The sequence below is a fragment of the Suncus etruscus genome, chromosome 4, assembly GCF_024139225.1.
Source record: "Suncus etruscus isolate mSunEtr1 chromosome 4, mSunEtr1.pri.cur, whole genome shotgun sequence".
Lineage (NCBI taxonomy): Eukaryota > Metazoa > Chordata > Mammalia > Eulipotyphla > Soricidae > Suncus > Suncus etruscus.
This window is the reverse complement of record NC_064851.1, coordinates 150,567,969-150,595,519: the sequence shown is the minus strand read 5'-3', so window position 1 is coordinate 150,595,519 and position 27,551 is coordinate 150,567,969. Positions and strand designations below refer to the sequence as shown.

At 43.3% G+C, this 27,551-nt stretch overlaps 1 protein-coding gene, 1 non-coding gene and 1 pseudogene across 2 annotated transcripts; 1 reads left to right on the top strand and 2 right to left on the bottom strand.

The window, feature by feature from the left end:
* On the bottom strand, positions 1-27,551 carry GINS4 (GINS complex subunit 4). The gene is made up of 8 exons (XM_049771893.1): positions 27,487-27,551; positions 24,654-24,754; positions 17,563-17,649; positions 13,906-14,019; positions 6,330-6,427; positions 6,075-6,163; positions 586-676; positions 1-469 (listed from the first exon to the last, which is right to left on the bottom strand). Exons 2-8 carry the CDS (start codon positions 24,747-24,749, stop codon positions 373-375), a joined length of 672 nt encoding a protein of 223 aa, XP_049627850.1. The 5' UTR covers positions 24,750-24,754; positions 27,487-27,551; the 3' UTR covers positions 1-372.
* Positions 5,516-5,622, top strand: LOC126008385 (U6 spliceosomal RNA). Its single transcript, XR_007495720.1, has one exon. It is a non-coding gene; the product is annotated as a U6 spliceosomal RNA (small nuclear RNA).
* On the bottom strand, positions 25,197-26,032 carry LOC126007265 (elongation factor 1-beta-like; annotated as a pseudogene).

Genomic DNA, 27,551 nt, shown 5'->3' with positions numbered 1-27,551 from the left:
TTATCTTGGTACATGAGTGCCCACCGAACCCTTGGCCACCCCCAGAATCAGGTTAGGGATACAATCATAGACAGTAATGCCTTTTAATAACCTACCTTTACCTCATTTTGCTGAGTTCAAAAAATACCACAAAGGGAAAAGGCCCACATAGCAAGTTTTCCCCATTTTCTCAGTTCACAGAAAAACAATGCAATAGCCCCCTCTGCTGATCGAAATGAAGGAAAATTGAAGGAGACATGTTAAGTCAGGAATCCTGCCTTAAGCGCACTCAATTGCCTTTTCTAAGCAATTGCTGAGAAAAGTCTATAATCCATAGCATTAAGTGATAGGAAAGGCTTACACATCTTCCATTCTTGATCATTCATTTTTGGACTAAATTAGTTGTACTGCTCCTGAAGCAACCAGAGGGGAAATGGTTTTATATCGTATTAAGTGTTGAGAGCCTTCCTCCAAGTCAATCACATAATCTCTGAAAATGAGAAAAAAAAATCAGTATACAGAGATTAGCTGGTGTCATATTAGGATGATTACTTCCCATGGTTAAAAAATATGATACTTCCCACTGTCAAGACACATATAACTCACCTCTGCTCATCTGTTTCTGGTTCTACTAGTATGTTTTCTTGACGCTTTTTCACTTTCAGAAATACATATGAATCTAGATCTGGTTTGGGAACTTAAAGAAAAAGAAAAGAAAATAAGAAACAAAATATAAGATAAAAGATGTTGGGATTTTTTATACTGAGCACTGAGGAATTTTAATGTAAAACATTTTTTTTTTGTTTTTGTTTTTGGGCCACACCCGGCGGTGCTCAGGGGTTACTCCTGGCTGTCTGCTCAGAAATAGTTCCTGGCAGGCACGGGGGACCATATAGGACACCGGGATTCCAACCAACCACCTTTGGTCCTGGATCGCGGCCCCGTAAAACATTTTTAATGTGGGTACAGGAAGTCAGATTTGGAGAGATCTGGCTCCTTTTAGAAACAGATTACAACTCACAACTCACCATGCTTTCTCATAGAAACCTATTACACACACACACACACACACACACACACACACACACACACGAGTATGTAAAATGTGAAGAGAGTATAATGCATGTCTTGCATGAGGCCAAACATGGTTTGAACCCCAGCAACAACACAGACCTTTAATCATTGTTGAACACAGTCCTAGAAGTTCCCAGTTCTACTAGGTGTAATTTTGGAGATCCCTCAAGTAGCACCTCAAGTAGCCTCAGAACCTAAGAACCTCTTGAAAATTACATAAAGGGGCCGGAGTGGTGGCACAAGCAGTAGGACGTCTGCCTAGCAAGTGCTAACCTAGGACAGACTGCGGTTAGATCCTTTAGCGTCCCATATGGTCCCCAAAGCCAGGAGCAATTTCTTTTTTTTTTGGCAGCACTCAGGGGTTACTCCTGGCTCTATGCTCAGAAACCACTCCTGGCAGGCTTGGGGGACCATATGGGATGCCAGATTTGAACCACTGTCCTCCTGCATGCAAGGCAAATGCCCTATCTCTATGCTATCTCTCCGGCCCTAATTACATCTTATTTGTTTTCTTTTGGCCACACCCGGTGACACTCAGAGGTCACTCCTGGCTATGCACTCAGAAATCACTCCTGGCTTGGGGGACCAGATGGGATGCCAGGGGATCGAACCACAGTCCGTCCTAGGCTAGCATGCACAAGTCAAGCTGCCTTACCTCTAGCGCCACTGCTCCCACCCCTAAGAGTGATTTCTGAGCGCAGAACCAAGAGCGTCACCGGGTGTGGCCCCCAAAACAAACAAAAACAACAATACAAAAACCCCAAAACCATAAAATATACAGGCAAGTTTGTGGAGGAGACAAGCAGGTTTAATACTCAAATTCTTTAGGTGAGATAGTTAACAATATCATATGAAGACGGCTCACATTAGTGGCACTTTCACCTACTGCAGGGAGAAAAAAGCTGATGAGAGCTTTAAAGGCAAGGACAGGACTTAAGAGAGATAAAAAAAAAATGAATCTGGGAGCTAATGGCAGAAAGAATGCACAAATTGAGTTAGAAAATACTTTGGAGGCTGGAAAGACAGTATAGCAGTAGGACGTGGTGTCCACATGGTTGTCTCTGAAATGATCTTTGAACAAAAAACCAGAACAAAAAATAAGCCCTGAGTACAGCTGGATTGGCTCCCCCCCGTCAAAAAAAAGACAGACATAAAATATATGTATTTTAATACATATTAAAAAATTCTATTGTCGTTAGACTAAATAAAGAATAATGGAAAGACTGGGTCATATGAGGCCAGCAATGAGACCAAAGATACAGGTTTTAATTTGTTTGTTTGTTTTTTGGGTCACACCCGGCAGTGCTCAGGGGTTACTCCTGGCTCTACACTCAGAAATCGCTCCTGGCAGGCTCAGGGGACCATATGGGATGCTGGGATTCGAACCACTGTCCTTCTGCATGCAAGGCAAACGTCTTACCTCCATGCTATCTCTCTGGCCCCACAGGTTTTAATTTTTAAGTGGGTCTTCATCTGATTTCAGCTTCAAAAGCTGTTTCTAGCTTTTAGCTTCTACCAACAGCAACATTTCAAGAAAGTGTCCTAAACTGTGCTCCTCCAGAACTCTTTCTTTGCTAAAGCAGCTCCATTAGTACACAGAGTACTATAAGCCACAGGTATCAAATAGACAGTTCTAGTTCAACTTCAGGTTTCATATTGTTAGGATTCCAAAGCTCTGTGGAGTCCCCTGGGCTTCTACAGGATTCTGAGTTGACCAAAGATTCCACCTTCTTATGGTCAGGTGGCTGAAGTGGGCATGGACTGGGTTTTTGGTTTTCCTTGAGAAGATTCACCAAAATGATCAATTCAAAGTCCCACATATCTGGCGTGGGTTTGATCTACCTTCATGATTGTCTATCTCACACACTAATTTAACTTGGTTCTGCTTCAGTTAACCCCTATGCCTATATTCTCTCTTTAGCAGGAGGCCTCCAGAGCTTCGGGATTGCCACTTTAGGACCTCTAAAGATGTAATTAAGTTAAAATAAGGTGAGTGTGGGGCCCTAATCTAAATGGTATCACTACATGAAGTTATCAGTAGAATGTCCACATACAGGTTGAGGACAGATGTTTCAAAGAAAACCACCATTACTAGTAATTTAATTATGGACTTATGGTCTCTAGATCTGGGAGAATTATTATCTGTAGTTTAATTCACTATCTGGCTTCTCTGCAACACTTGAGGAATAAAAGTCTCTAATTATTCTGTTTTAGCTCTTCCATTTACAATGGTCTCAGCATATGTATGCTAGGTGGAAGGTGAATTCCTAGGTTTCAGTTGTACTTAATTTTATAGCCAAGGAATAGTAAATGCAGCTGTAAGCAAGCTGGTTTCTAGTTTACTAGAGAATTGTTTGATTTGGTAATTGTGTTTCATGAGATTTGTCAGATATAGCATGTCAGGAAAGACTGAGGCAAATAAACTTTCACACGTAAATCAGTGGTCTCAGATAGTGGATCTAAAATTAGGAATTCCTATCATAGTTCGCTCCTCCCTCCCTCTCTCCCTCTCCCTCTCCCTCTCCCTCCCCCTCCCCCCCCCTCTCTCTCTTCTTTGGTTTTTGGGTCAGACCCAGCAGCACTCAGGAGGTATTTGGCTAGAAGCTCAGAAATCGCTCCTGGCAGACTCAGGGGACCATATGGGACACTGGGATTCGAACCACTGACCTTCTGCATGAGAGGCAAACACCTCACCTCCATGCTATCTATCCGGCCCCAGCTCCTTCCTTCCTTCCTTCCTTCCTTCCTTCCTTCCTTCCTTCCTTCCTTCCTTCCTTCCTTCCTTCCTTCCTTCCTTCCTTCCTCCCTCCCTCCCTCCCTCCCTCCCTCCCTCCCTCCCTCCTTCCCTCCTTCCCTCCTTCCCTCCTTCCTTCCTTCCTTCCTTCCTTCCTTCCTTCCTTCCTTCCTTCCTTCCTTCCTTCCTTCCTTCCTTCCTTCCTCCCCTCCCTCCCTCCCTCCCTCCCTCCCCTTACCTCCATGCTATCTATCCGGCCCCAGCTCCTTCCTTCCTTCCTTCCTTCCTTCCTTCCTTCCTTCCTTCCTTCCTTCCTTCCTTCCTTCCTTCCTTCCTTCCTTCCTTCCTTCCTTCCTTCCTTCCTTCCTTCCTCCCTCCCTCCCTCCCTCCCTTCCTCCCTCCCTCCCCTTACCTCCATGCTATCTATCCGGCCCCAGCTCCTCCCTCCCTCCCTCCCTCCCTCCCTCCCTCCCTCCCTCCCTCCCTCCCCTCCCTCCTTCTTTCTTTCTTTCTTTCTTTCTTTCTTTCTTTCTTTCTTTCTTTCTTTCTTTCTTTCTTTCTTTCTTTCTTTCTTTCTTTCTTTCTTTCTTTCTTTCTTTCTTTCTTTTTGTTTTTTTGGGGCCACACCTGTTTGATGCTCGGGGGTTACTCCTGGTTAAGCGCTCAGAAATTGCCCCTGGCTTGGGGGGACCATGTGGGATGTCGGGGAATTGAACTGCGGTCCTTCCTTGCCTAGTGCTTCCTTACCTCTAGCGCCACCTCCTCACTGGCCCCAGATCCTTTTTTTCAGCTCAGTGTCTTTTTTTGTTAGTTTGTTTGTTTTTGTTTTTTTGGGTCACACCTGGCAGCGCTCAGGGGTTACTCCTGGCTCTATGCTCAGAAATCACTCTTGGCAGGCTTGGGGGACCATATGGGATGCTGGGATTTGAACCACCGTCCTTCTGCATGCAAGGCAAACGCCTTACCTCCATGCTATCTCTCCAGCCCCAGCTCAGTGGAATTTTAACAAGGCCCAGTGCCCTCACTTTATCCTCTCACACTCTCAGGCCTGGTTCTCCATCTTCTACTCCATGAGAATTTCTAGCAAAATAGTTAGAAGTTCTTACCACAGGCAAAAGGGAATAGATTCAAATTTAAATTCTCCTTGATAGCTAGATAGCTCTCGAATCTTCTGGAATCAGAGGAAGATTGCTATCCCCTTAAAAACAGAGGCGAGGGGCTGGAGCAGTGGCACAGTGGCAGGGCATTTGCCTCGCATGCGGCTGACCTAGGATGGACCACAGTTCGATCCCCTGGTGTCCCATATAGTCCCCCAAGCCAAGAGCGATTTTTGAGCCCATAGCCAGTAGTATCCTCTGGATATCACTGGGTGTGGCCCCAAAACAAAAAAACAAAAACAAACAAACATATTAGAGATGAGAGACCAGAGCAATAGTAAAGCAGGTAGGGTTTTTGCCTTGTACATGGGTGATCTGATTAAATCCCTGCATCCTGTATGGTCATCTGAGCCCAGCAGTAGGGATTCCTGAACTCAAAGTCAGGATTAAGCCCTAAACACAGCTGGGTATGGTCCCAAACAAGAAAGCAGAGATAGAGTTGGAGTATCCATTGTTTAGTTAGTGCTAAAATGGCACATCTTAGATACTTAGTAGGTAATGACTGAAGGAGTATAGAACTGAATACATGACTGAGTCTACCTGTGTAAGGACAGGTAAGAACTTAATCTAGGTGCTCACTTCGGCAGCACATATACTAAAATTGGAACAATACAGAGAAGATTAGCATGGCCCCTGCGCAAGGATGACATGCAAATTTGTGAAGCGTTCCATATTAAAAAAAAAAGAGCTTAATCTAGGGGCAAGGAGTTGAAGTTCATGTTTTATATGTGAGAATACTGGGATTGATTCAAATACTTTGGTCTCCTGAGAATCCTTGTTAGTGGACACACCCCATAAAATTATAGTCTAACCTAAAGAACACAAAAATAATTATAAAATGACTATCCTTGGCCATATTTTTTAGTTTTTAATTCAGAACCTTTCTTCCTTTTTTTTAATTCATTAGTCTTTTTGGGTCATATCCAGCAGCGCTCAGGAAAAACTCCTGGCAAGGTTGGAGGACCATATGGGATGTACAGGTTAGTCACATTTAAGGCAAGCACCCAAGAACCCTTCTTTTCCCCTTTATTTAATTTTGAAAAAAAAAAAAAAAAAAGACAAAAGAAGAAAGAAGCTGGGGTATAAACTATGGGCATGTGGGAAGTCTGAAAAAACAATGTTTTACTTACCTGATCTCAAGAGGTCTATCTTCTGTAAGTTAGGCGGCATATGCTTCAAGGCAACATTCTTCAAATAGTTCTCTGTGTTGGTCATATACCTAAAATACATAAATTCAGATTATTTTAACAACATGACTGGCAGGAATCACCAGGCTCTTAGAGGCATAGAAATGGCTCAAAGACAGGCTTCACAGATATAAGCACGATCCTCAGGCTCACAGCGCTGGGAAAGAAAGGTAGGTCCCATACTTATTGCTTACTTACTCTTTGGCAAAGGCAAACTCTTCAGGAGAAAGGCAAGAGGATCCCTGCTCCTGGTTTGTTTTTTCCTTTTCAAGGATATGAGGGAAAAACTTCTCTATCTGTGAGGATAAATAAAAATTATTACAAAACCAGCTGTGGGGCCGGAGAGATAGCATGGAGGTAGGTTGAATGCAGAAGGACGGTGATTTGAATCCCAGCATCCTATATGGTCTCCCGAGCCTACCAGGAGTGATTTCTGAGCATAGAGCCAGGAGTAACACCTGAGTGCTGCCAGGTCTGACCCAAAAAACCAAAACCAAACAAACAAACAAAAACAACCACCCCCCCCCCCCAAAAAAAAAACCTGGCTATTCAAGCAGTATACATATTATCTTTTCTAAAAGAGCTTTTAATATGGAAACTGACTATAGATGTGGCAAGTGTTTTTTGCTTTGTTTTTGTATGTGTGGGTGGGTGGTTTTAGTCACATGTGGTAGTGCTCAGGTTACAGGAGTAACTCTGCACTCAAGCTTGGAGGACCATAAGGGAAGGGGAGGGGGTCAGCCATGTGCAAGGCAAATGCCCTACCCACTGTACTCTCTCTGCAGCCCATGGCAAGTCTTTTATTTTTAACATTTTTTTTTTTTTTTTTGGTTTTTGGGCCACACCCGGTGACGCTCAGGGGTTACTCCTGGCTATGCGCTCAGAAGTCGCTCCTGGCTTGGGGGACCATATGGGACGCCGGGGGATCGAACCGCGGTCCGTCTCCTAGGCTAGCGCAGGTAAGGCAGGCACCTTACCTCCAGCGCCACCGCCCGGCCCCCAAGTCTTTTATTTTTAAATAGTAAGACAACCCCACACTCCAGATTTGAAAGCTTAAAAAGATCTCAAAGAACCATGAAGACAAGAGTTCTAAAAAATGGGCACAGTTTTGTGAAGGAAAAACTAAAAATATTGTTGTAAATATAATTTTTTATATACTGCATAGGAGATTCCATGAGATATATGTATATGAGAGCTAAATATACCTAGACAAAAGCTGAAAAAACATACAAAATATACATGCACACAGAGTAGAGACAACTGTAAGGATAAAATTCATTGTGAGCCAAACTTGGGAAAAAAATGGCAAGATCTGCCTGGGGAAAAAAAGCTGTCTTAAAATGGTCATGAATTAATCAGTTTTTGGAGTAAATGTAGTTTTTTTTCCCCCCCAAAGGTTCCTGCAAGTAGGAAACTAAGGTGAGGAAGAACCAAGTCAAGACAAAGGAGAAATCACTTTCAATTTTGCTTGGGGGCTATATCTTTTTTTTTGGTGGGGGCCACTCCCATTTGATGCTCAGGGGTTACTCCTGGCTAAGCAGGGGTTACTCCTGGCTAAGCGCTCAGAAATCGCCCCTGGCGTGGGAGGACCATAAGCTTGGGAGATGGTACCATAGTCCTTCCTTGGCTAGTGCTTGCAAGCCAGACACCTTACCTCTAGCGCCACCTCACTGGCCCCTAGGGGCTATATCTTAAGTGCACAAGGCTTACTCCTAGTTCTGGGCTCAAAGATAACTCTAGGTCAGGGGTGGCGAACAAGTTCGACACCAAGAGGCAAAATTTTAAACTGTGAGAGTCAGAGAGCCACACCACGCAGTGACCAGCCAAAACAAAAACTCACACAGAAACATATAATTTTAACAATAATCTATTAAACACATATTGCATTTTGCCATTTTGAGTGAGGATCAAAATTCTGCAGTGATGGTGAGGGTGTGCTGCGTCCTCCACACTAAGAACTAACCCAACATGTGACACACAGGTCCCCCCGCTCGCTGGCCCACACGTGCAGTTGTTTCTGAGGGAATGGAGACCGGATGACACAGCTTGGGGATCTCTCCTCAGAGGTCCCTCCTCAGAAGCAGCAGAACAAAATCCAAACTTGGCAAAGAGCCACAGTATACAAAACGATGATAAGAGGAAAAAGGCGCATTCATTTTGACTGGGATCTGATCGCCACCCCTGCTCTAAGTGGTACTTGGGGACCATATATGGTGCCGGGGATAGAACTGGACTGATGGCTGTGTCTAGACAAGTGCCTTAACCCTTGTACTATCTCCGTGGCCCCAGAATTGTACTCTTAACAATGACTTGTGGTGTGGTATTATTATAATAAATAATTAAAAAGATGATTTGTAGGCTAGAGAGATAGTAGAGCAGTTAAGGTGCTTTCCTTGCACATGGCCAATCTTGTTTTCAGAAAAGCTGATAATACCCTGATGTCAACTTGCAACACACAAACTATAAATCTAGGGCTAGGTGACATTCTTTGTTGAACAAAGAACACTGATTCAAAATGCAGATATTAATGTGTTGGGAATTTTCTAGTGGATTAATTACCATTGGCTGGGACTAAAGTGATAACACAGCAGGGAGGGCATTTGCCTTGCACGTGACTGACCTGGGTTCAATCCCTGGCACCCCATATGAACTCCAGAGCCTCCAGGAGTATTATCAAAGAACTACCGTATTTATTCGAATATAACACGCAAATTTTCCTACGGAAAAAAGAAAATCAAAGTTTGGGTGCGTGTTATAAATGAGGGCTGGGGTGGGGTGGCAGTGGCGGCTGACCCAATGAGGGCGCAGGCGAATTGTGAGTTTGCACTGTGCCTTTTCCAGGCTGCAGCGCGCACTATACGTGAGGACGAAGAAAAAAAAACCTCAAGAAATCTGGCCTAGGGGCCGGGCGGTGGCGCTGGAGGTAAGGTGCCTGCCTTGCCTGCGCTAGCCTAGGACGGACCGCGGTTCGATCTTCCGGCGTCCCATATGGTCCCCCAAGAAGCCAGGAGCAATTTCTGAGCGCATAGCCAGGAGTAACCCCTGAGCGTCACAGGGTGTGGCCCAAAAACCAAAAAAAAAAAAAAAAAAAAAAAAAAAAAAAGAAATCTGGCCTAGCTCTCGTGACATCCTGGGTTAAGACATCATGGGAAGACAGATCAAAAGAAATGATCATCAAGAGTTTTTTGAGGGGCCGGGCGGTGGCGCTGGAGGTAAGGTGTCTGCCTTACAAGCGCTAGCCAAGGAACGGACAGCGGTTCGATCCCCCGGCGTCCCATATGGTTCCCCCAAGCCAGGGGCGATTTCTGAGCACATAGCCAGGAGTAACCCCTGAGCGTCAAACGGGTGTGGCCCAAAAACCAAAAAAAAAAAAAAAAGTTTTTTGAGCTCCTTCTCCCTCCCTTTCTCCCTCTCCTTTCTCTTTCCCTCTCCTTCTTTCACTCTCCCTCCCTTTCTTCCTCTCCCTCTTTCTCATTCTTACTCCTTTCTCTCTCCCTTTCCCTCTCTTCTTCTCCCTCTCTCGTCCCCCTGTCTTTCTTTTCCCTTTCTCTCCCTCTCCTTCTCACTCCTTTCTCTTTCCTTTCCCTCTAAAAAAAAAAAAAGAAAAAAAGAGAAAAAAAAGAGTTTTTTGAAGACAGGCATCAGCAATCAAATGGATGGCACAGAAGACTACCTGTTGTGGAATTCAGACTCAGAAGTGAAGAAACTGGAGAAACATGTTCCTGTCAATTGGGACACTGATAAAAAAAATTAACTCGAGAAGAATGGGAACAACTTTTTAGTGTATCTGATGATGAATCTGACTTGGAAGCATTGTAAATACTGTTACTGGTAATTTTATTTCAGTATTGTGTTTATATCAGTTTACGTTGTCAATAAATTATTTTTATCATGGCCGCATGTGTTCAAGATGTTTTTTTTGTCAATTACAATGCTTGGTGTGAAACAAAATTTTATACCGATTTTTAATCAAAAATTTAGGGGTGCACACTATCCAGGGTGCGCGTTATACTCAAATAAATACGGTAGGAAAGATCTTTGATGACAAAGTTTTAAGAAATAGTTAAAGAACTGGTGACAAAATTAGAAACCAGAGACAATAGAAAAGATCAAGTAAGCTCTCTGGACAAAAAGTAGGCTATTCCTACATGGTGGGTACATAGTGACAGGATAAAGTAATAACTTAAAAATATTAGAAGACATGGGCCCGGAGAGATAGCACAGCGGCGTTTGCCTTGCAAGCAGCCGATCCAGGACCAAAGGTGGTTGGTTCGAATCCCGGTGTCCCATATGGTCCCCCGTGCCTGCCAGGAGCTATTTCTGAGCAGACAGCCAGGAGTAACCCCTGAGCACCGCCGGGTGTGGCCCAAAAAAACCAAAAAAAAAAAAATATATATTAGAAGAGATTAGAGTTAATGGTGAATATAGGAGACTGATATGAAAAAATGTGCTAATATGATCCTGGGTGGCACAGTTAGTTACCTGTGATTGGCACAGAAATCATCCTACTTTTTTTTCTCAAAAGTAATAAAAGCACATCTGGAAGATCAAATTCAATTGCATGTGGTATTATTTAAGATGGATGCTGTTTTTGTTTTGTTTTGGGGTGGCCACATCTGGCTGCCGTAAGGGCTTATTCCAGGCTCTTTCTTAACTCAGGGGTCAACTGCTGATGGGGCTCTGGAGACCATGTGTGATGCTGGGATTAAATTAAACCCAGGTTAGCAGTATACAAGAAAAATGCCTTACTAACTGTACTATCTTTCTGGCCCTCAAATTACACTCTATTATATATATTTTATTTTTGTTTTTTGGGGGGCCACATCCCAGCTGTGTTCAGAACCCATTTCTAGTTCTATGCTTAGAGAATTACTTCTGGTGGTGTTTGGTGAACCACTGGAATTCGAATTGGGGTTGGCTGCAAATGCAAATGCTTTATTACATCTTCAGCTCTAGAATAAGGAGTAAATAAACTTTTTTTTTTTGTTTTTGGGACACACCTGGCAGCGCTCAGGGGTTACTCCTGGCTCTATGCTCAGAAATTGCTCCTGGCTGGCTTGGGGGGCCATATGGGATGCCGGGATTCGAACCACTGTCCTTCTGCATGCAAGGCAAACACCCTACCTCCATGCTATTTCTCTAGCCCCATAAACTTTTTTGTTTTTACAATTAATTTTTTAAATATCTTTATTTAAACACCTTGATTACAAAAATGACTGTGGTTGGGTTTCAGTCATGTAAAGAACACTCCTCTTCACCAGTGAAACATTTCCATCACCAGTGTCCCAAATCTCCCTCCTTCCCACCTACTCCCACCTGCACTCTAGACAGATTTTCTAAACTTTTTTTTTTTTAGATTTTGGGTCACACCCGGCAGTGCTCAGGGGTTACTCCTGGCTTCATGCTCAGAAATTGCTCCTGGCAGGCTCGGGCGACCGTAAGGGACGCCAGAATTTGAACCAATGACCTTCTGCATGAAAGGCAAATGCCTTACCTCCATGCTATCTCTCCAGCCCCGGCTTTCTAAACTTTTTTTTTGTTTTTGTTTTTTTTTGGGTCACACCCAGCGGTACTCAGGGGTTACTCCTGGCTTTCTGTTCAGAAATAGCTCCTGGCAGGCACGGGGGGCCATATGGGACACCGGGATTCGACCAACCACCTTTGGTCCTGAATCGGCTGCTTGCAAGGCAAACACCGCTGTGCTATCTCTCCGGGCCCTAAACTTTTAACATTTGTTTTTGGGTCATACTTAGCAGGGGTTAGGGTTGTTACTTCTGGTTGTGGGGTGCTAGGGTTGCTCCACTCTGTCCAGGGGAATTTTGTGGTTGGAAGAGTTAACAGAAAAATCTAAATGAGACTTGTGAGCTGACTCTAAATATCCAAATCACTCTCATATAGAAGAGGTTTGCTTCATTTGCTACATAATAACTAAGGGTCAAGTGAGAAAACATATTTTCCAAGGCTAAAATAAGTATGTCTAAAATAATGTTCAGTAATTTTATTTCTTTTTCAAAATTTTTATGAAGGGTGGGGCAGAAAGAGTATATACACACTTGCCTTGTGTGTATCTGATCGACCTCTGAGGGGCTGTAGAGATAGTACAGATGATAAAGACACTTGCTATGCTGACCTGGGTTCAATCCCTGGCACCCAATAGGAGCCCAACCATGGTCATGAACAAGCCCTAAGTACAGCCAGTATGGCCCCCAAACCTATATATATATATATATATATATATATACATACATACACACACACACATATATATATGTATATATATAAATATAAATAAAATAAGTACCGTATTTGCCGGCATATAAGACGACCCTTCAACCCATGAAAAACTTCCTAAAAGTCTTAAAAGTAAGTTACTTCTTAAAAGTAAGGGCGGGGGGGCCAGGTGTGGCCCAAAAACCCAAACCCCCCCCCCAAAAAAAAAGTAAGAGGGGTGCGGATCACTTGTCCCTGAAGCTGGAACAAGTTTCAGCATGCCGTATACCAGCATATAATATAACTCCCGACTTTTAGAAAGTTTTTCATGGGTTGAAGGGTCGTCTTATACGCCGGCAAATATGGTAATGTATAATAAATAAATAAAGTAGATGTATAAATAAAATAATTAGAAATAAAATAAATAATAAAACAAATAAATAAGTAGATGTATCATAATATTGTTTATTGATTATTATAATTAATATCATTATTATAATTAATATTATAATATATTGTATATAAACATATATATATTTCAGCTGACATCCCATTTGGTCCCCCAGTCCCTCTACCAATGATCCCTAAGTGCAGAGCTAGGTGTTAGTCCTGAACATGCTGGATATGGCCCCAAATAAAGACTAAAATTGTTGTGGGGTCATGCCTGGTGCTGCTAGGAGGCCAATAAAGCAAAACTGGATGATGTTTAGTGGTCATGTTGTGCCAGGGATCAAACCTAGGGTCTGTTACCACACCTGCTACACATACTAAAAAATTTTTTTTGGTTTTTGGGTCACACTCGGCAGTGCTCAGGGGTTACCCCTGGTTCTACGCTAAGAAATCGCTCCCGGCAGGCTCGGGGGACCATATGGGATTCCAGGATTCAAACCACCATCCTTCTGCAATGCAAGGCAAACACCCTGTCTCCATGCTATCTCTCCGGCCCCCACATACTGAAATTTTACTTTTTATGTTAGATGAACATAGAACTACTGTTGAGAGTCTAATTACTAAGATCCACTTGCCAATGATATTGTAAAATAATAAAAAATTTAGTTCTCTGGTGGCTAGAGCAATAGTAGAGTGTGTAAGGCTTTTGCCTTGCACACAGCTGACCCGGGGTTGGAGCCCTGGTGTCCCATATGACCCCTCAAGCCTGCCAGGAGTAATTCCTGAATGTGGAGCCAGAAGTAACTTCTGAGCAATGCCCACTGTGGCCCACCTCCATCCTCCATACACATTATTTCTCTGTTAGGGAGTTATCAATTATTTCCTATTCAGCCAATGCAAGCTCAACCCTCTACATTAACACACTGTAAATGCAAGCAGCACCATTTACACAGCAGATAAGACTAAAAAACTGCCATGTCCCAAAAGGTGTGCAATGAATACATGCTCCATCATTGCTTCTCCCGAACAATCTCTAGCCCGAACTTACTCCTTGGTCCTAGATGCATCTTTAGATCCTAGAGCCTCCCAGGTCCTTGCTTAACTTCTCCCTAAGACAAACAATTTATATTAATGACTACATTGTCATATGCCTATAGGTATTTCTATGTCAAACCTTCATGAGCCGACACCGCAAATAGCTGCTAAGGACATAGCGGATCCTCTCCATCTCCATTCGGTGGATAGTGACCTTCAGATCTCCCTGCTTGGCTCTCCTGAGATTTTCTTCCTAATGAAAGAGAAAATATGTTTATTTAAAAGCAGGGTCAGAGCAGTGGCACAAGAGGTAGAGCGTTTGCCTTGTATGAGGCTAACCTAGGACGGTCCGCAGTTTGATCCCCCAGCGTCCCATATGGTCCCCCAAGGCAGGAGCAATTTCTGAGTGCATAGCCAGGAGTAACCCCCCAGTGTTACTGAGTTTGGCCCAAAACAAAAAACAAAGAAACAAAATAAAACAAAAACAAAAAATAGATGTAAAAGATTAAGAAACATTTCTGTGGAGTCTGGAAAGATAGCACAGTGGTAGGGTATTTGCCTTATACACGACCAACCCAGGATGAATGGTGGTTTGATTCCCAGCATCCCATATGGTCCCCCGAGCTTGCCAGGGGTGATTTCTGAGCGCAGGGCCAGAGTAACCAACCCCTGAGCACAGCAGAGTATGACCCAAAAACAAATAAAAAAAGAAACATTTCTGTTTGTTCTACTTCACTGGGCCACATTTGGCAATGGATGTGGAACCATTCAGTGCCGGAGATTGAACCTTAGGCTTCTGCATGCAAAACATGTGCTCCAGACATTGAGCCATTTTCTAGACCCCTAGGGACTATTTTGTACATAGAGCCCTAGAATCATCATCCACTGGCATCATTGAGGACCTAAAGAGGACAGTTATGTCAACAATAAAAATGTTCATCATGAGTTGCTTCTTTTTTGTTTTTGGTCACACCCAGTGGCACTCCGGGGTTGCTCCTGCCTCTGTGCTCAGAAATTACTCCTGGCAGGCACAGGGACCATATGGGATGCCAGGATTTGAGTCACTGTCCATCTTGGAATGGCTGCTTGAAGGCAAATGCCCTACCGCTGTGCTATCTCTCGGTTGTTTCTTTTTTTTTTTGTTTTTTGGGTCACACCCAGTGACGTTCAGGGGTTACTCCTGGCTATGTACTCAGAAATCGCTACTGGCTTCGGGGACCATATGGGACGCCGGGGGGATAGAACCACATGCAGTCTAGGCTAGCTCGGGCAAGGCAGACGCCTTACCACTTGCGCCAAGCTCCGACCCCTCCCATGAGTGATTTCTTAAGCACAAATATTAGCCAACAAAAAGAGTTCCCCCAAATTGCACCCAAGATTCCTATCATCACTCCTCAAACCTGCAGTCATTCCTGGTGATCTCAAAGAACAGTAAAGTCCACTTTGACTCTGATGGGTTGAGAAAGTAAGGTTAAAACACTGGTTGAGGGGCCAGGGTGATCGTGTAGTATATAAGGACTTGCCTTGCACATGCTGACATGGGCTCAATCCTCGGCACCCATGGGGTCCAGACTCCTGCCAGGAGTGAGCCTTGAACACCACTAGGGTGCAGCCCAAGAACAAAAACAACAACAACAACACTATTTGGCAAAAATATAAAAATTTTATTTGTTGGGGCTGGAGAAATAGCATAGTGGTAAGGCATTTGCTTTGCATGTAGCCAATCTAGGACGGATGGCTGGTTCGAATCCCGGCATCCCATATGGTCCCCTGTGCCTCCCTGGAGTGATTTCTGAGCTCAGAGCCAGGAGTAACTTTTGAGCACCACCAGGTGTGACCCCCCCCCAAAAAAAAAAAACAAAAACAAAAAACAAAAACAAAAACAAAAAAAACAACCGAAACCGAAAAAAAATTTTTTTCTTCTTTTGTTTAATTTGGTCACTCCTGGCAGTGCTCAGTGCTTACTCTTGGAAGTGCTCCAGGGACCATTTGCAGTACTTAGGATAGAATCAGTGTTGGTAATGTACCCGAATCATGAAGTTTCTAGCCTATGTAATTTAATTATATCTTAATAATCTTTTTATTTGGGAGGGGGCACATAGCAATGCTCAGGGCTTACTCTTGAGTCTGTGATTAATATTATTTCTTATGTTGCTAGGGACGGGGACCATATGGAATGTTAGGGATCAAACCCACGTCAGCTGTGCAAGGCAAGTGCCTTACCCACTGTAGTATCTTTTCAGCCGCTTAATAATCTTACACTTTAGGTAACCTAATTGTAACAGTGTTAATGATTATGGTTTTAATGTATAATTTTTTTTGGGGGGGGGGGTTTTGGGCCACACCCGGTAACGCTCAGGGGTTACTCCTCGCTATGCGCTCAGAAGTTGCTCCTGGCTTGGGGGACCATGTGGGACGCCGGGGGATCGAACCACGGTCCGTCCAAGGCTAGCGCAGGCAAGGCAGGCACCTTACTTCTAGCACCACCGCCCGGCCCCTTGATGTATAATTTTTGTACCAAACCATTACAAAGTGGATAAGACCACAGTCCTATGTCACTTCAAGTCTACTCCTTCCATGACACTTTCCTCTCCCCCAAACATACACACACCCTACCCTTGCTTGGTAATTTGTGTCACGTATATCCCCTAATCGTGTTTGATAAATTGAGTTTTATATTTTTATTTTTGCGCCACACCCAATGATGTTCAGTGACTTTGTACTTGGCTCAGTTTTAGTCCTGGCAGGAATTCGGGTACCATACATGGTGACAGGATTAAATCTGGGTTGAAAGCTTGCAAGGCCAGTGACCTACCTGCTGTACTATTTCTCTGGCCTAATCTAAATTTTATAACCCTAGACCAAGTGTTTGTCATTGTTTGATACTGTAGATTCTGTTGTTTTCTCTCTATGTAGCAGATGAAAGAGATCATTCAGTATTTGTTCTCTTGCTTTGATTTTGCTTTAACATGATACCCTCCACTTCTATCAAAAGGACTGCAAACAATCAGTATGTGGTGAAAAAAAGGAACCCTCATAAAATAGCAACATGTTAATATTACTCTGAGGTTAACAATGATTTAAGTCCAGCTTACTTCAGCTAAGTGTCACAAACTCAAAAGTAACATGAGTGAGGTGGGCAGTAAAAGACAGAGGGAGAAAAGGAGAGTACAGTGAAAGGAGGTGGTCCTGATCCTGCTTTTGTTTGCTATCCTCCTGTGGAGATATAGGGCTGGCAATGACTCAATGAGGATGACATTCAGATAGTCACAGAAACTCTCATGCTTTTTAGGTGAAGATAACTCGTCCAATATTTAACTTTTAAAAAGGAGGTCTAGAGGGCCCGGAGAGATAGCACAATGGTGTTTGCCTTGCAAACAGCCGATCCAGGACCAAAGGTGGTTGGTTCGAATCCCGGTGTCCCATATGGTCCCCGTGCCTGCCAGGAGCTATTTCTGAGCAGACAGCCAGGAGTAACCCCTGAGCACTGCCGGGTGTGGCCCAAAAACCAAAAAAAAAACAAGAAACCAAAAAAACAAAACAAAAAAGGAGGTCTAGAGAGATACTATAGTATAGTAAGGAAGGACTTGCAAATGGCTAGCTAAATTTGATCCCTGGTATCCCATATTGTCTGCCAGCACTGCCAGGAGTCATAAGTAAGTGAGCACAGCTGGGGGTGGCCCTAAATCAAACCAAGCTGGATCAACAAAACAGACTTGCTATCAGCACACATTGTCAATAAACTGACAAACCATCTAATGCTTTTCCTTCACCATCTGAGACAGGAAACTCTTACCATGTGATCTAGTTGTTCTATGACACATTCCACAATTTCTGATTTACTTTCCAGTAGCTCAGGGGCAAACTTTTCATTTAGCCATGCCTAAAAAACAAGAAAAAAAGGAGAATATCATTCATAATGAAGTAAAATATGCCTGAAAGTCAGTACGCGTGCCATGAAAAAAATTACAGCTATTTACCTCAGATAAGACAACTACTTATTAGATAGAAACAGTAATGATGCTTCAAAGACAAGCATATGCTTAATGATGGCTTGTTGGTGTACCCTGGATTTGGTGCAGATACCTAAGACCCACCCATTTCTGGGAGGGGTCTTGGGAACCGGATATTAGGTGTGACCTTACCTGCAAGACCCGGCCCATTCCTGGGAGGGGTCTTGGAAAAGTTAGATAAGCCTTGAACCAAGGGGATTCGCCCCCTTTTCGGCCCTGCTGAGCTCTCTGGCTTTAGGGTCTCTGCCTCTTTTGGTTTTGGACCAGGATGGAGGCCAAGGGGAAGATGGCTGAAAGGGTTTAAACGCAGGGTAGCCTAGAATGGCTGAATGCTTAAAAGGTTATGAGATAGGCCACACACATGTGGTGAATAGGGCATAAATAAAGTTAATGCTTCCTGATGCCTGTCTCTGGATAACTCTGATTTCTGCCTTTCACCTGGGCCTGGGACCCGCCAGCTAGATGGGGTTGCGGAGCCATGTGGCCTGGGATGGCAGAAAGAAATCCATCGCCATCCACTGCCTGAGATGGCAGAAAGAAATCCATCGCCATCCACCGCCATCCAGCCCCATCGTTAATTATTTGACACAACAATGGCTTTTCTTTTTCACAAGGAAGGTGGTATTCACAGTATTATATTTAACCAACATTATGCAAAAATCCTAGGTTGGCTAGGCTGGGTGTATCTCATGGTTGGCACAACAGTATTGCATGCGTGGAGAACCACATTCTAACCCTGGCACTGAATGGGGAAAAATATGAAATATAAAAGTCCTTGTGTACCCTCCGAACTTGCAGTTCCTTCAACCGTGACAGGATTTGGAGATAGATTCATAAAGAGTTAATTAAGTTAAATAAGGTTATTGGGAAACCCTAATACAGTCTAGCCCATGTCCTTCTAAGAGAACAATTGTACCCAAACACAAAGATGATCGTGTGAAAATACTGTTAGCAAACAGTCATCTACAAAAGAAGAGGCAAGAAAAAACCGGCCATGCTAGTACTCTAATCTCAGACAACAAACGTCCTGACTAGAATTAAAAAAAATTTTGTTGTTTAAACTTAAAAATATTTGTTGCTTAAGCTTACTATTTATTGAGCAATATAAAAACATTAAAATGAAAAATGCTGCAATGTAGGTAATAATTTTTAAAGCATACAAACATTGAACAACTTCCTGTATGTGTTCCTAGTACAGTATTCATTAGAGGCACCATTTGCTCAGGATGCTCTCTTAAACAATACTCTATAGGTCTGCATTCAGTTAAGCAGCTGTGCAGGTTCTGATAAAAATCAGTGCAGGCTCTGATAAAAATCAGAGCATCTCCTTGGCTCACTAAGGGCACTAACACAAAGTGTCAGGATAGTGGGCTGGAGATACAGAACAGGGGTTAAGGCACTTGCTTTATATGTGGTGAGTCCTATTCTATCCCTGGTAGCATATGTGGCCCCCAAACACCACCAACAGTGATCTCTGAGCACAACCCAAGTGTGGCCCAAAGACAAAATAAATAAGCATAGAAATGGTCAGACTGGAGATACAACTTGTATTTAGCCACAACCATCAAGGCTTTTGTATCATAATCCACACCCACAGGGTGCTTTCCAAGGAGGCCCTGCTGATATCCAAAGGAGATACCAGCTGGAGACACACACCTCTGATCATATCAGAGAAAAGAATAGTCAACATCTAGCACTTAAGAATGTCTAAACTTGTAAGTTCTGCTTAATTTTGTGAGTTTTTAAACTTTACATAAATGGCTTCTTTGGCAACTTAATTTTATCCTACAAATAGTCCTGAAAGTCATCTCTACATGATGGTCTGGGACCTTTTATTCCCGTCATTGCTGATTATACCCACTGTGAACTATTTCGTGAGAGGGGGTAAAACCATATGTGATGTTTGAAATTAAACCAAAGCCTCCTAAATACAAAGCAGTATTTTTCCTGCCCGTCCATTCTGTTACTGATAAATATCAGTCCTATTTTCAATTTCTTTTTTTTTTTTTGTTTTTTTTTTGGGCCACACCCTGTGATGCTCAGGGGTTACTCCTGGCTATGCGCTCAGAAGTTGCTCCTGGCTTCTTGGGGGACCATATGGGACGCCGGGGGATCGAACCACGGTCGGTCCGTCCTAGGCTAGCGCAGGCAAGGCAGGCACCTTACCTCCAGCGCCACCGCCCGGCCCCCTATTTTCAGTTTCTAACTATTGCAAACAATATAATGAATATTTTGTGCATGTCTCCTACAGTGTACACGAGTCATTTTGTCTAGAACAGATGACACACAGTAGAATTCTAAGTCATAGGCTATGCATTCCTTCAGCTTTTTTTTTGTGTGTGGTTTTTGGGTCACACCCGGCAGTGCTCAGGAGTTATTCCTGGCTCCATGCTCAGAAATTGCTCCTTGCAGGCACTGGGGACCATATGGGACGCCGGGATTTGAACTGATGATCTTCTGCATGAAAGGCAAACACCTTACCTCCATGCTATCTCTCCAGCCCCACATTCCTTCAGCTTTATTAGACAATGATAAATTATTTTCCAGTGGTAGTACCAATGTACATGCCCATTGCAGTATACAAGTGTGCACATAGCTCTTCATCTTAGCCAGTATTTTTTTTATAATTTTTTTATTTTGAATTATGAGAACAAAGGATGCAAAGAAAGAGGATAAGGTAAAGTTAAAGTGGAAGGACAATCACCCATAACATAATTATCAGAAGAAGTCCCCTTGCTGATATCTTAACTTTGAACTTTCACCAAAGAAAGTTAAGATAAATAAAACAGAATCCATGTGCAATTAATTACTTTGTCCCTCAAGTCCCCAGATTGTAGCACATTATAATATTTCTTAACAGCACACAAGGCAATCTAAAGCCATCAAACTTACATAACTCCTTAAACATTAGAGGCATAGTATTTTTTACATTTCCATGTACATGCATATTAGCTTAAGTTAACCTCAAACTTTAAGTGGGTGCGTTTTAAGGATTAGAGTCAAAGGAGCACAGTAAAAACGGTGTTAGAGTGGCAATTGTTGTTTGCATAGGCCCACCAAAATATGAGAGGCATGGAAAGGAATAACCTTGGCCTAAATACAAAGAGATCCTACCCCTGAAGTTTCCTGGCATAAGACCAGCTCTAGGCCTCAGGAAAGTTATTGTTCGCTCCAAGACATTGTCCGTAGCGCCAACACACTTATCACACAGTCTCTGTTGTTGGTCTCATGTTTCTGTATTAAAGATTCTGGAATCTGCATGTCCTACATTGAAGTCATGATGTGGAGTGCCTTCTTGTTTCACCTCACCATGAAAGGGCAATGCAGGAAGCCCTGTCCTGTAAGCAGGTTGTTGTTGTTGTTAAGTCTTCTCAGTGTTAAGGGAAGTCTCTTTTGAGCAGGACGATTTCTGAGCAGTGGTAGGGTCTTCCGTGGTAGAGGATTGCTTCCAGGTGATGTTATAGACAAACCTCACCATAAAGGGGCAATACAGCAAGCCCTGTCCAGTAATCAGGTCATTGTTCTTGTTGTCTTCTCAGTGTTAAGCGGTGTCTCTTTTGAGTAGATCGATGTCAGAGCAGCTGTAGGGTCGTCCCTGGTACAGGAATGCCTCCGAGTGATGTTATATACAACCTTGGATGTTTTGTAAATGTCTTCTGTAGATCAAGGGGTAAATGGAGAATGCCCATTCTTCTGAGGCCTGTGCCAGGTCTTTATGTCAATGTTCAGGGTGTAAGGTCTCATTGCACTACAAGATTTGTGTGTTCTCATTTCTATTAGATAAGAACTTATTGGTATGTATAGTATTTTCCCATGTTAGTGTGCCTACGCAAACAAGATATAAAGCCACGTGGTGCTATCAGATATATGGGGGCATAAGAACATTTCCAACAAGACCCATGACTTGGTTCAAACATAAGTATTAAACTGAGGGATTGTTTCACACCAAATTCCATATTGAGCAGTTCACAAAGAGAAGATAAAAAACATGGGGGGGGGGATCATCACTGTATAAGAAAGTATTTAGCAAAAGTTATAGCCGTCAAAGAAAACACCCATAAAATGATGAAAAGATATGTTTCCTTTTTATGCCTTTTAAAATAGTTGGGTGGGTGTTAACTCTAGGGCACCACTTTGGTCTGTGACTTAGGACTCAACAGTACTTAAGTTAGAAAGGGTAAAAAAGGAGTAATGATAGGAGTTAAAGAAGTTAAAGAGAAATATGAACTTATGAAGGGGTATGCAACAGGGCAGAGTACAAAATGGACATTCTGCATACATAAAAACATAATTCAATGATAGTGAGTACTATTAATGTTTCTTGTGAGAGTACAATTAATGTTTCTTGTGAGAGTACTATTAATGTTTCTTGTGCGCCCCCACGCGATTTTGAAAATGTAGACTGGACAGAGATTACCAGTGCCAGCCAAACCTCCTCCTGCTAGACTCCTGGCTCCCAGGAAGGAGAGATCCTTCAAGAAGCTGGGAGACCAGAAGTTCAGAGCCCCACCCAGACCCTCCCTAAGGAGCCGCATGGATAGTGGGGGAAGGCCTAGGGTACCTTCAAGCTCCACTAAGGGACCCAACTCACCGGCTTGCCCAGGCGTGTGGCCCGGGGAAGCCCTGGAGATCTGGAGCAAGGCAGCAGAGGGGTGCTGGGGTTACCCAAGTCCCGCATCCCCCCTAGGCCTGGCCAAGCAGGCCTCTGTTAGCCAGTATTTTATATAGTTCAATTCTTGAATTTCTGTCTTCCTCATGTGTGGTAGATTCTGGAAGTGATTCAATATTGGAATTTAAATTTCTTTTTAAATTGTTAAATTTTTAAAATTTTTTTTTTTTTTTGGTTTTTGGGCCACACCCGGTAATGCTCAGGGGTTACTCCTGGCTATGTGCTCAGAAGTTGCTCCTGGCTTGGGGGACCATATGGGACACCGGGGGATCGAACCGTGGTCCATCCAAGGCTAGCACAGGCAAGGCAGGCACCTTACCTTTAGCGCCACCGCCCGGCCCCAAATTTTTAAAATTTTTAAATGTTAAATTGTTTATTGGCCATCCTGGTTTTTGCTTCTGGTGGAAGCCTGTTTGACTTAATTTTCTCTTAGAAAATTTAAGGTGTTAAGGAAACCAATATTTTGTCAGAGGTATGTATTACAAACATTCTCCTAGTTTGAAAGCTAATTTTTAACTTGTCAAGGTATAAATACAGGCATTCTTGGGCTAGAGAGAGTATAGCAGGTAGGGTACTTGCCTTTCATATAGCCAAACCCAATTTAATCCCCAACATCTCATATAATACCTGACGCCCCACTAGGAGTGACCCCTAAAGACAGCCAGGTGTCCCTTTCCCAGCCTCAAAAGACATTCTTAATTTTAATGCAGCTGAACCTAGCTATGTTTTTACTTTTATGGTTTTATATTTTTTGATTTGTATAATAAATCTCTTCCTAATAAAATAGGGTTTCTTAACTTGAAATTCACTAACTAGCTCTGTAGATAGAGTTCAGGGTGTCTATACATCTCCTAAAATTATATGCACAACTTTTTTTCATAGGTGCATATATCTATTATGCTATAAAAGCAATCTTCTCAAAAATGAGGTCTGTACATAAATGCATATTAGGAATGACTACTATAAAGAATTACCAGGCCTGGAGAGCTAGCACAGCGGCGTTTGCCTTGCAAGCAGCCAATCCAGGACCAAAGGTGGTTGGTTTGAATCCCGGTGTCCCATATGGTCCCCTGTAATTGCCAGGAGCTATTTCTGAGCAGATAGCCAGGAGTAACCCCTGAGCAACGCCGGGTGTGGCCCAAAAACAAAAAACAAACAAAAGAATTACCTTGCTGACACTTATTAGATATATAAAAGACAGAAGATATAATTTTGAAATTATTTTCCTTGGATTTTTGTCACTCAGAATGGTGTGTATGACAGGAAAGAATGAAGAATGTTAAAGTAATAGAGTTCAGCAAAGGGGAAGTTTAAGGGATGAAAGATAAATAAAGCAGCAGGTGTAGAGGCCACATACTGGAGTCAAGAGCTAGCTCACATCTGGGCTCTCCAGCTACTGTGTAATTTTGATTTCTAGTCTTTTATTTCTTGATTTGTGAAATGGAGATAACTATAGTATCTGCCTTACTGGATTGTTATAAGAGTTATTTGCTTTCAGACAAGATGATAAGTACTTGTTAACTTGTTAACTTCATTTTACAGTCAAGGAGTGTGCAAAACAAAAAACATAACTTATTTAAATTATTAAATAGTAACTAAATAATTAAAAATAAAACTAAAATATAACTAAATAAACTGGTGACATGGATGGATTTTAATTCAGTTATTCTGAACTGAACAAATATTCTCCTGATCCTAGAGTTTCATGAGATAATAACTGTAAGAAGCTAACAGTTACAGGCACATAGTTAGCACTCAATATACCATACTTAATATGACTAGAAAGAGAAATATGCAACATTTTCACATAAGCAATAGAAATAAAGAAAACATAGCTTATACAAGAAAGCATAAGGAAGAAAGGATAGTAAGATCAGTTTTCTTCTAAATGAGTACAAGCATTTCCTTGTTAACCCAAGAATTCTACAGGGAAACAGATGAACTGAGGTATACAGCTTACTAATCTCCACTGATAACATCTCTGCAGTACCTGCAAATATTAAGTAGATCCTTGTTTTATGAACTGTTCTATTAAATAAGCCCCTTACTACTTCCATAGGACTTTTGGTTGGCATCAGCTATTTTCATATAGAGGCTATACATCTATTTCCTACTTTTCTACAGAAGAATTCCATTTCTTTTCTGATTCCTGAAATTTTCACAACTGGAGTAAATAAAAAGATTAAGATTGTTTGCAGTACTCACCTGCTCCAGATTTTCAATGAGCTCTGCAGGAGTAAGGACAACTTCTTCACTACTCCCATCAGAGTCCTGTCCTGCGAGATCCAGTTCCTCTGTCATGCTCTCTGAAACCAAGAGAACAATGAGAACAGAAAAACCAAAACCTTGCAATGTGTAGGGCGTTTTACAGGGGTCCTCAAACTTTTTAAACAGGGGGCCAGTTCACTGTCCTTCAGACTGTTGGAGGGCCAGATTATAGTAAAAACAAAAATTATGAACAAATTTCTATTCACACTGCATATATCTTATTTAGAAGTGAAGAAACAACATGGGAATAAATACAATATGTGGCCCGCGGGCCATAGTTTGAGGACCATTGAAAGAAGGCAACTATGAAACTGGAAAGGGAAAGATTTACTAACTGGCCTTGGAAAGGTTCATTTGCTGTGGCCAGGGAATTTATATATTTAAAAATTTCCATTTACCCCTTCCTTTTTATTTTCAAATCTGTTAAGTTTCAAGACTATCATTTTAAGAGGTTTAACGGGTCACAAAGATTTCTTTATTTCATTTTTGATCCACGATAGATTTAGATCTATTGTTGAAAACAGGCACATCCATGGACTGCAGTCTTCAAAAGCAGTGATCTGCTCCTCCAGCATGTCTGCCCTAACTTGATCATCTTCAACTACACACTGCTTTTGAAGTTTTAAAACCCCATATCCCATTGGTCCCAGCCCCAAACCAAGCCATTGGCTTCAATGCTTTTGATGTGCTCCTCTAATTTTGCCACATCTGTCTCATCATTCCAAGGTTTCATATCTAGTAAGATGGACGACTTGGAAACAAGTGCAGGTTTTTTGGCTTTCTTTGATGTATGCTGTGCAAGGCATTCTTGCTCCCTTGCTCTCCAGCTCCTCATCAGATCCAAAGAGATCAATGTCATCATCATCTTTCCTGTCCCCCGCTCCACTTCCTGTGGTGTCTTCCACATTAGCAGGGCATACTTGCCCAGAGCTTTCTTCACTCCTGGCAGACTGGACTTTCCAACAGCGCTCAGGGGTCACTCCTGGCTCTGTGCTCAAAAATTGCTCTCCAGGCAGGCACAGAGGACCACATGGGATACCGGGATTCAAACCACCGTCAGTCCTGGATTGACTGCGTGCAAGGCAAATGCCCTACCGCTGTGCTCTCTTTCTGGCCCTGGACTTTACCTTTTCTGAAAAACTGGATAAGATTATAACAGTGGAAAGCATGCCACCAGTTGGCAGCGGGTGGATTGGGCAGTTTCAAACACAGCCACATCTGCTTACAATGGGACATAGCCTCAATGTAGCTTTTGTCCACCACTAAGTCGTGGAGTACCTGGAGACTGCAGAACTCTTCAGATCTCCAAAATCCATGGAGGTGGCTGCTGCTGGGATTGCTGGGACACGGAGGTGATGGAGAAAGTGGCCGAGAGGAGCCCCGCGCTAAGAGAAAAAGGCTGACAAGACATGGAAATCTTGGGGTATTTTTTTTAGGGGGGGGGTCACACGTGGCAGCACTCGGAGTTCACCCCTGGCTCTACGCTCAGAAATCGCTCCTGGCAGGCTCGGGGGACCATATGGGATGCCGGGATTCGAACCACTGTCCTGCATGCAAGGCAAATGCCCTACCTCCATGCTATCCTCCGGCCCCAAGACATGGAATTCTTAATTCTGTTTCCCTCCCCACTGTCCCACCCGTCGGACCCTCTTCCTCTTCAAGCCAGGCCCAGGTTTCTCGGAGACGTCACTGTGACACACTTAGGATTGAGCACTGAAGGCCAGACATGGCTGGTCCTCCTGATTGAGGTTCTTTTCTTGGTTGTGTGTGTGTGTGTGTGTGTGTGTGTGTGTGTGTGTGTGTGTGTGTGTGTGTGTGTGTGTGTAGGGGGTCGTGATCTCTTGAGTTTAGATATGAAGTGTCCATCTCCTTGTCAGGGCCCGTCTCAGTAAGTACCAGAGCCATAATGATTTAAGCAGTACTTGAACAGTTTGAGGTTTATTTTTAGGTGTCTGCTGCGTTTACTTAGAGCAGTGGTTCTCAAATAGTGGGGCGCGCCCCCCGGGGAGGGTGTGAGGCTCCATAAAGGGGGGGACACGTTTGACCTAGCAAACACTGTCCTAACAAGCTAAGCCCCGGGTTTATGTCTCTGTATGTCTCTGGAGCTGAGAGTCGCTGTATCTTGCTTCCAACCTTGCTTCGAAAAGCTAGGCATTGCAAAACGTGCTCATTGCAGCCATGAATCCAGACATCACCTCTGACGAAAAAATAAGCTCAAATTATTTGATATATTTTTGTTTTGCAGCTTAAAGTTTTGTTTAATAAAGATACTGTTTACAGTCGCGCGGGGGGGGCGCGAAAAAATGTTTTCTCCTTCCTAGGGGGGCATGCCAGAAAATAATTGACAAGCACTGACTTAGAGCAAGTACCTGAAGGTGCTGGGAGAACTTATCAATCCCCTTCTGCGTTTTTGGAAGGCAGCTACGCTAACCACTATACTACCAACGTGCCGACTTCGGCTTTGTTTGGGGGGTTTACACCCGACGTGCTCAGGGGTTCCTCCTGGCTCTGCATTCAGAAGTCACTCAGCCTGGCAGGCTCAGGGGTCCCTATGGGATGCCGGGATTCGAACCAATGACCTTCTGCGTGCGAGGCAAGCGCCCTACCTCCACGCCCTCTCTCCCACTCATCACCATCACCACCGTCATCTTTCCCTTTCTTGGGTTTCGAGACCAAAGGCCCAGAACAGCTGCTGCGGGCGACGGGAGGGTCTGGCGCAGGCCCCCGGGCAACGGAGAGAACCTGCCCTGCGGGTGCTCACGCTGCTCACCTGGGATGCAGGACGTCAGCCAGGTCGTCCGTCCAATCGCCAGCACCAGCGGCTCGCGAAGCAGC

Coding starts and splice junctions, on each gene's coding strand:
- GINS4 (XM_049771893.1), bottom strand. CDS start 24,749: ATGACAGAGGAACTGGATCTCGCAGGACAGGACTCTGATGGGAGTAGT. Junction 6,164..6,329: donor GAGTTTGCCTTTGCCAAAGA/GTAAGTAAGCAA, acceptor TATGTATTTTAG/GTATATGACCAACACAGAGA. Junction 677..6,074: donor GATAGACCTCTTGAGATCAG/GTAAGTAAAACA, acceptor TTTTTCTTTAAG/TTCCCAAACCAGATCTAGAT.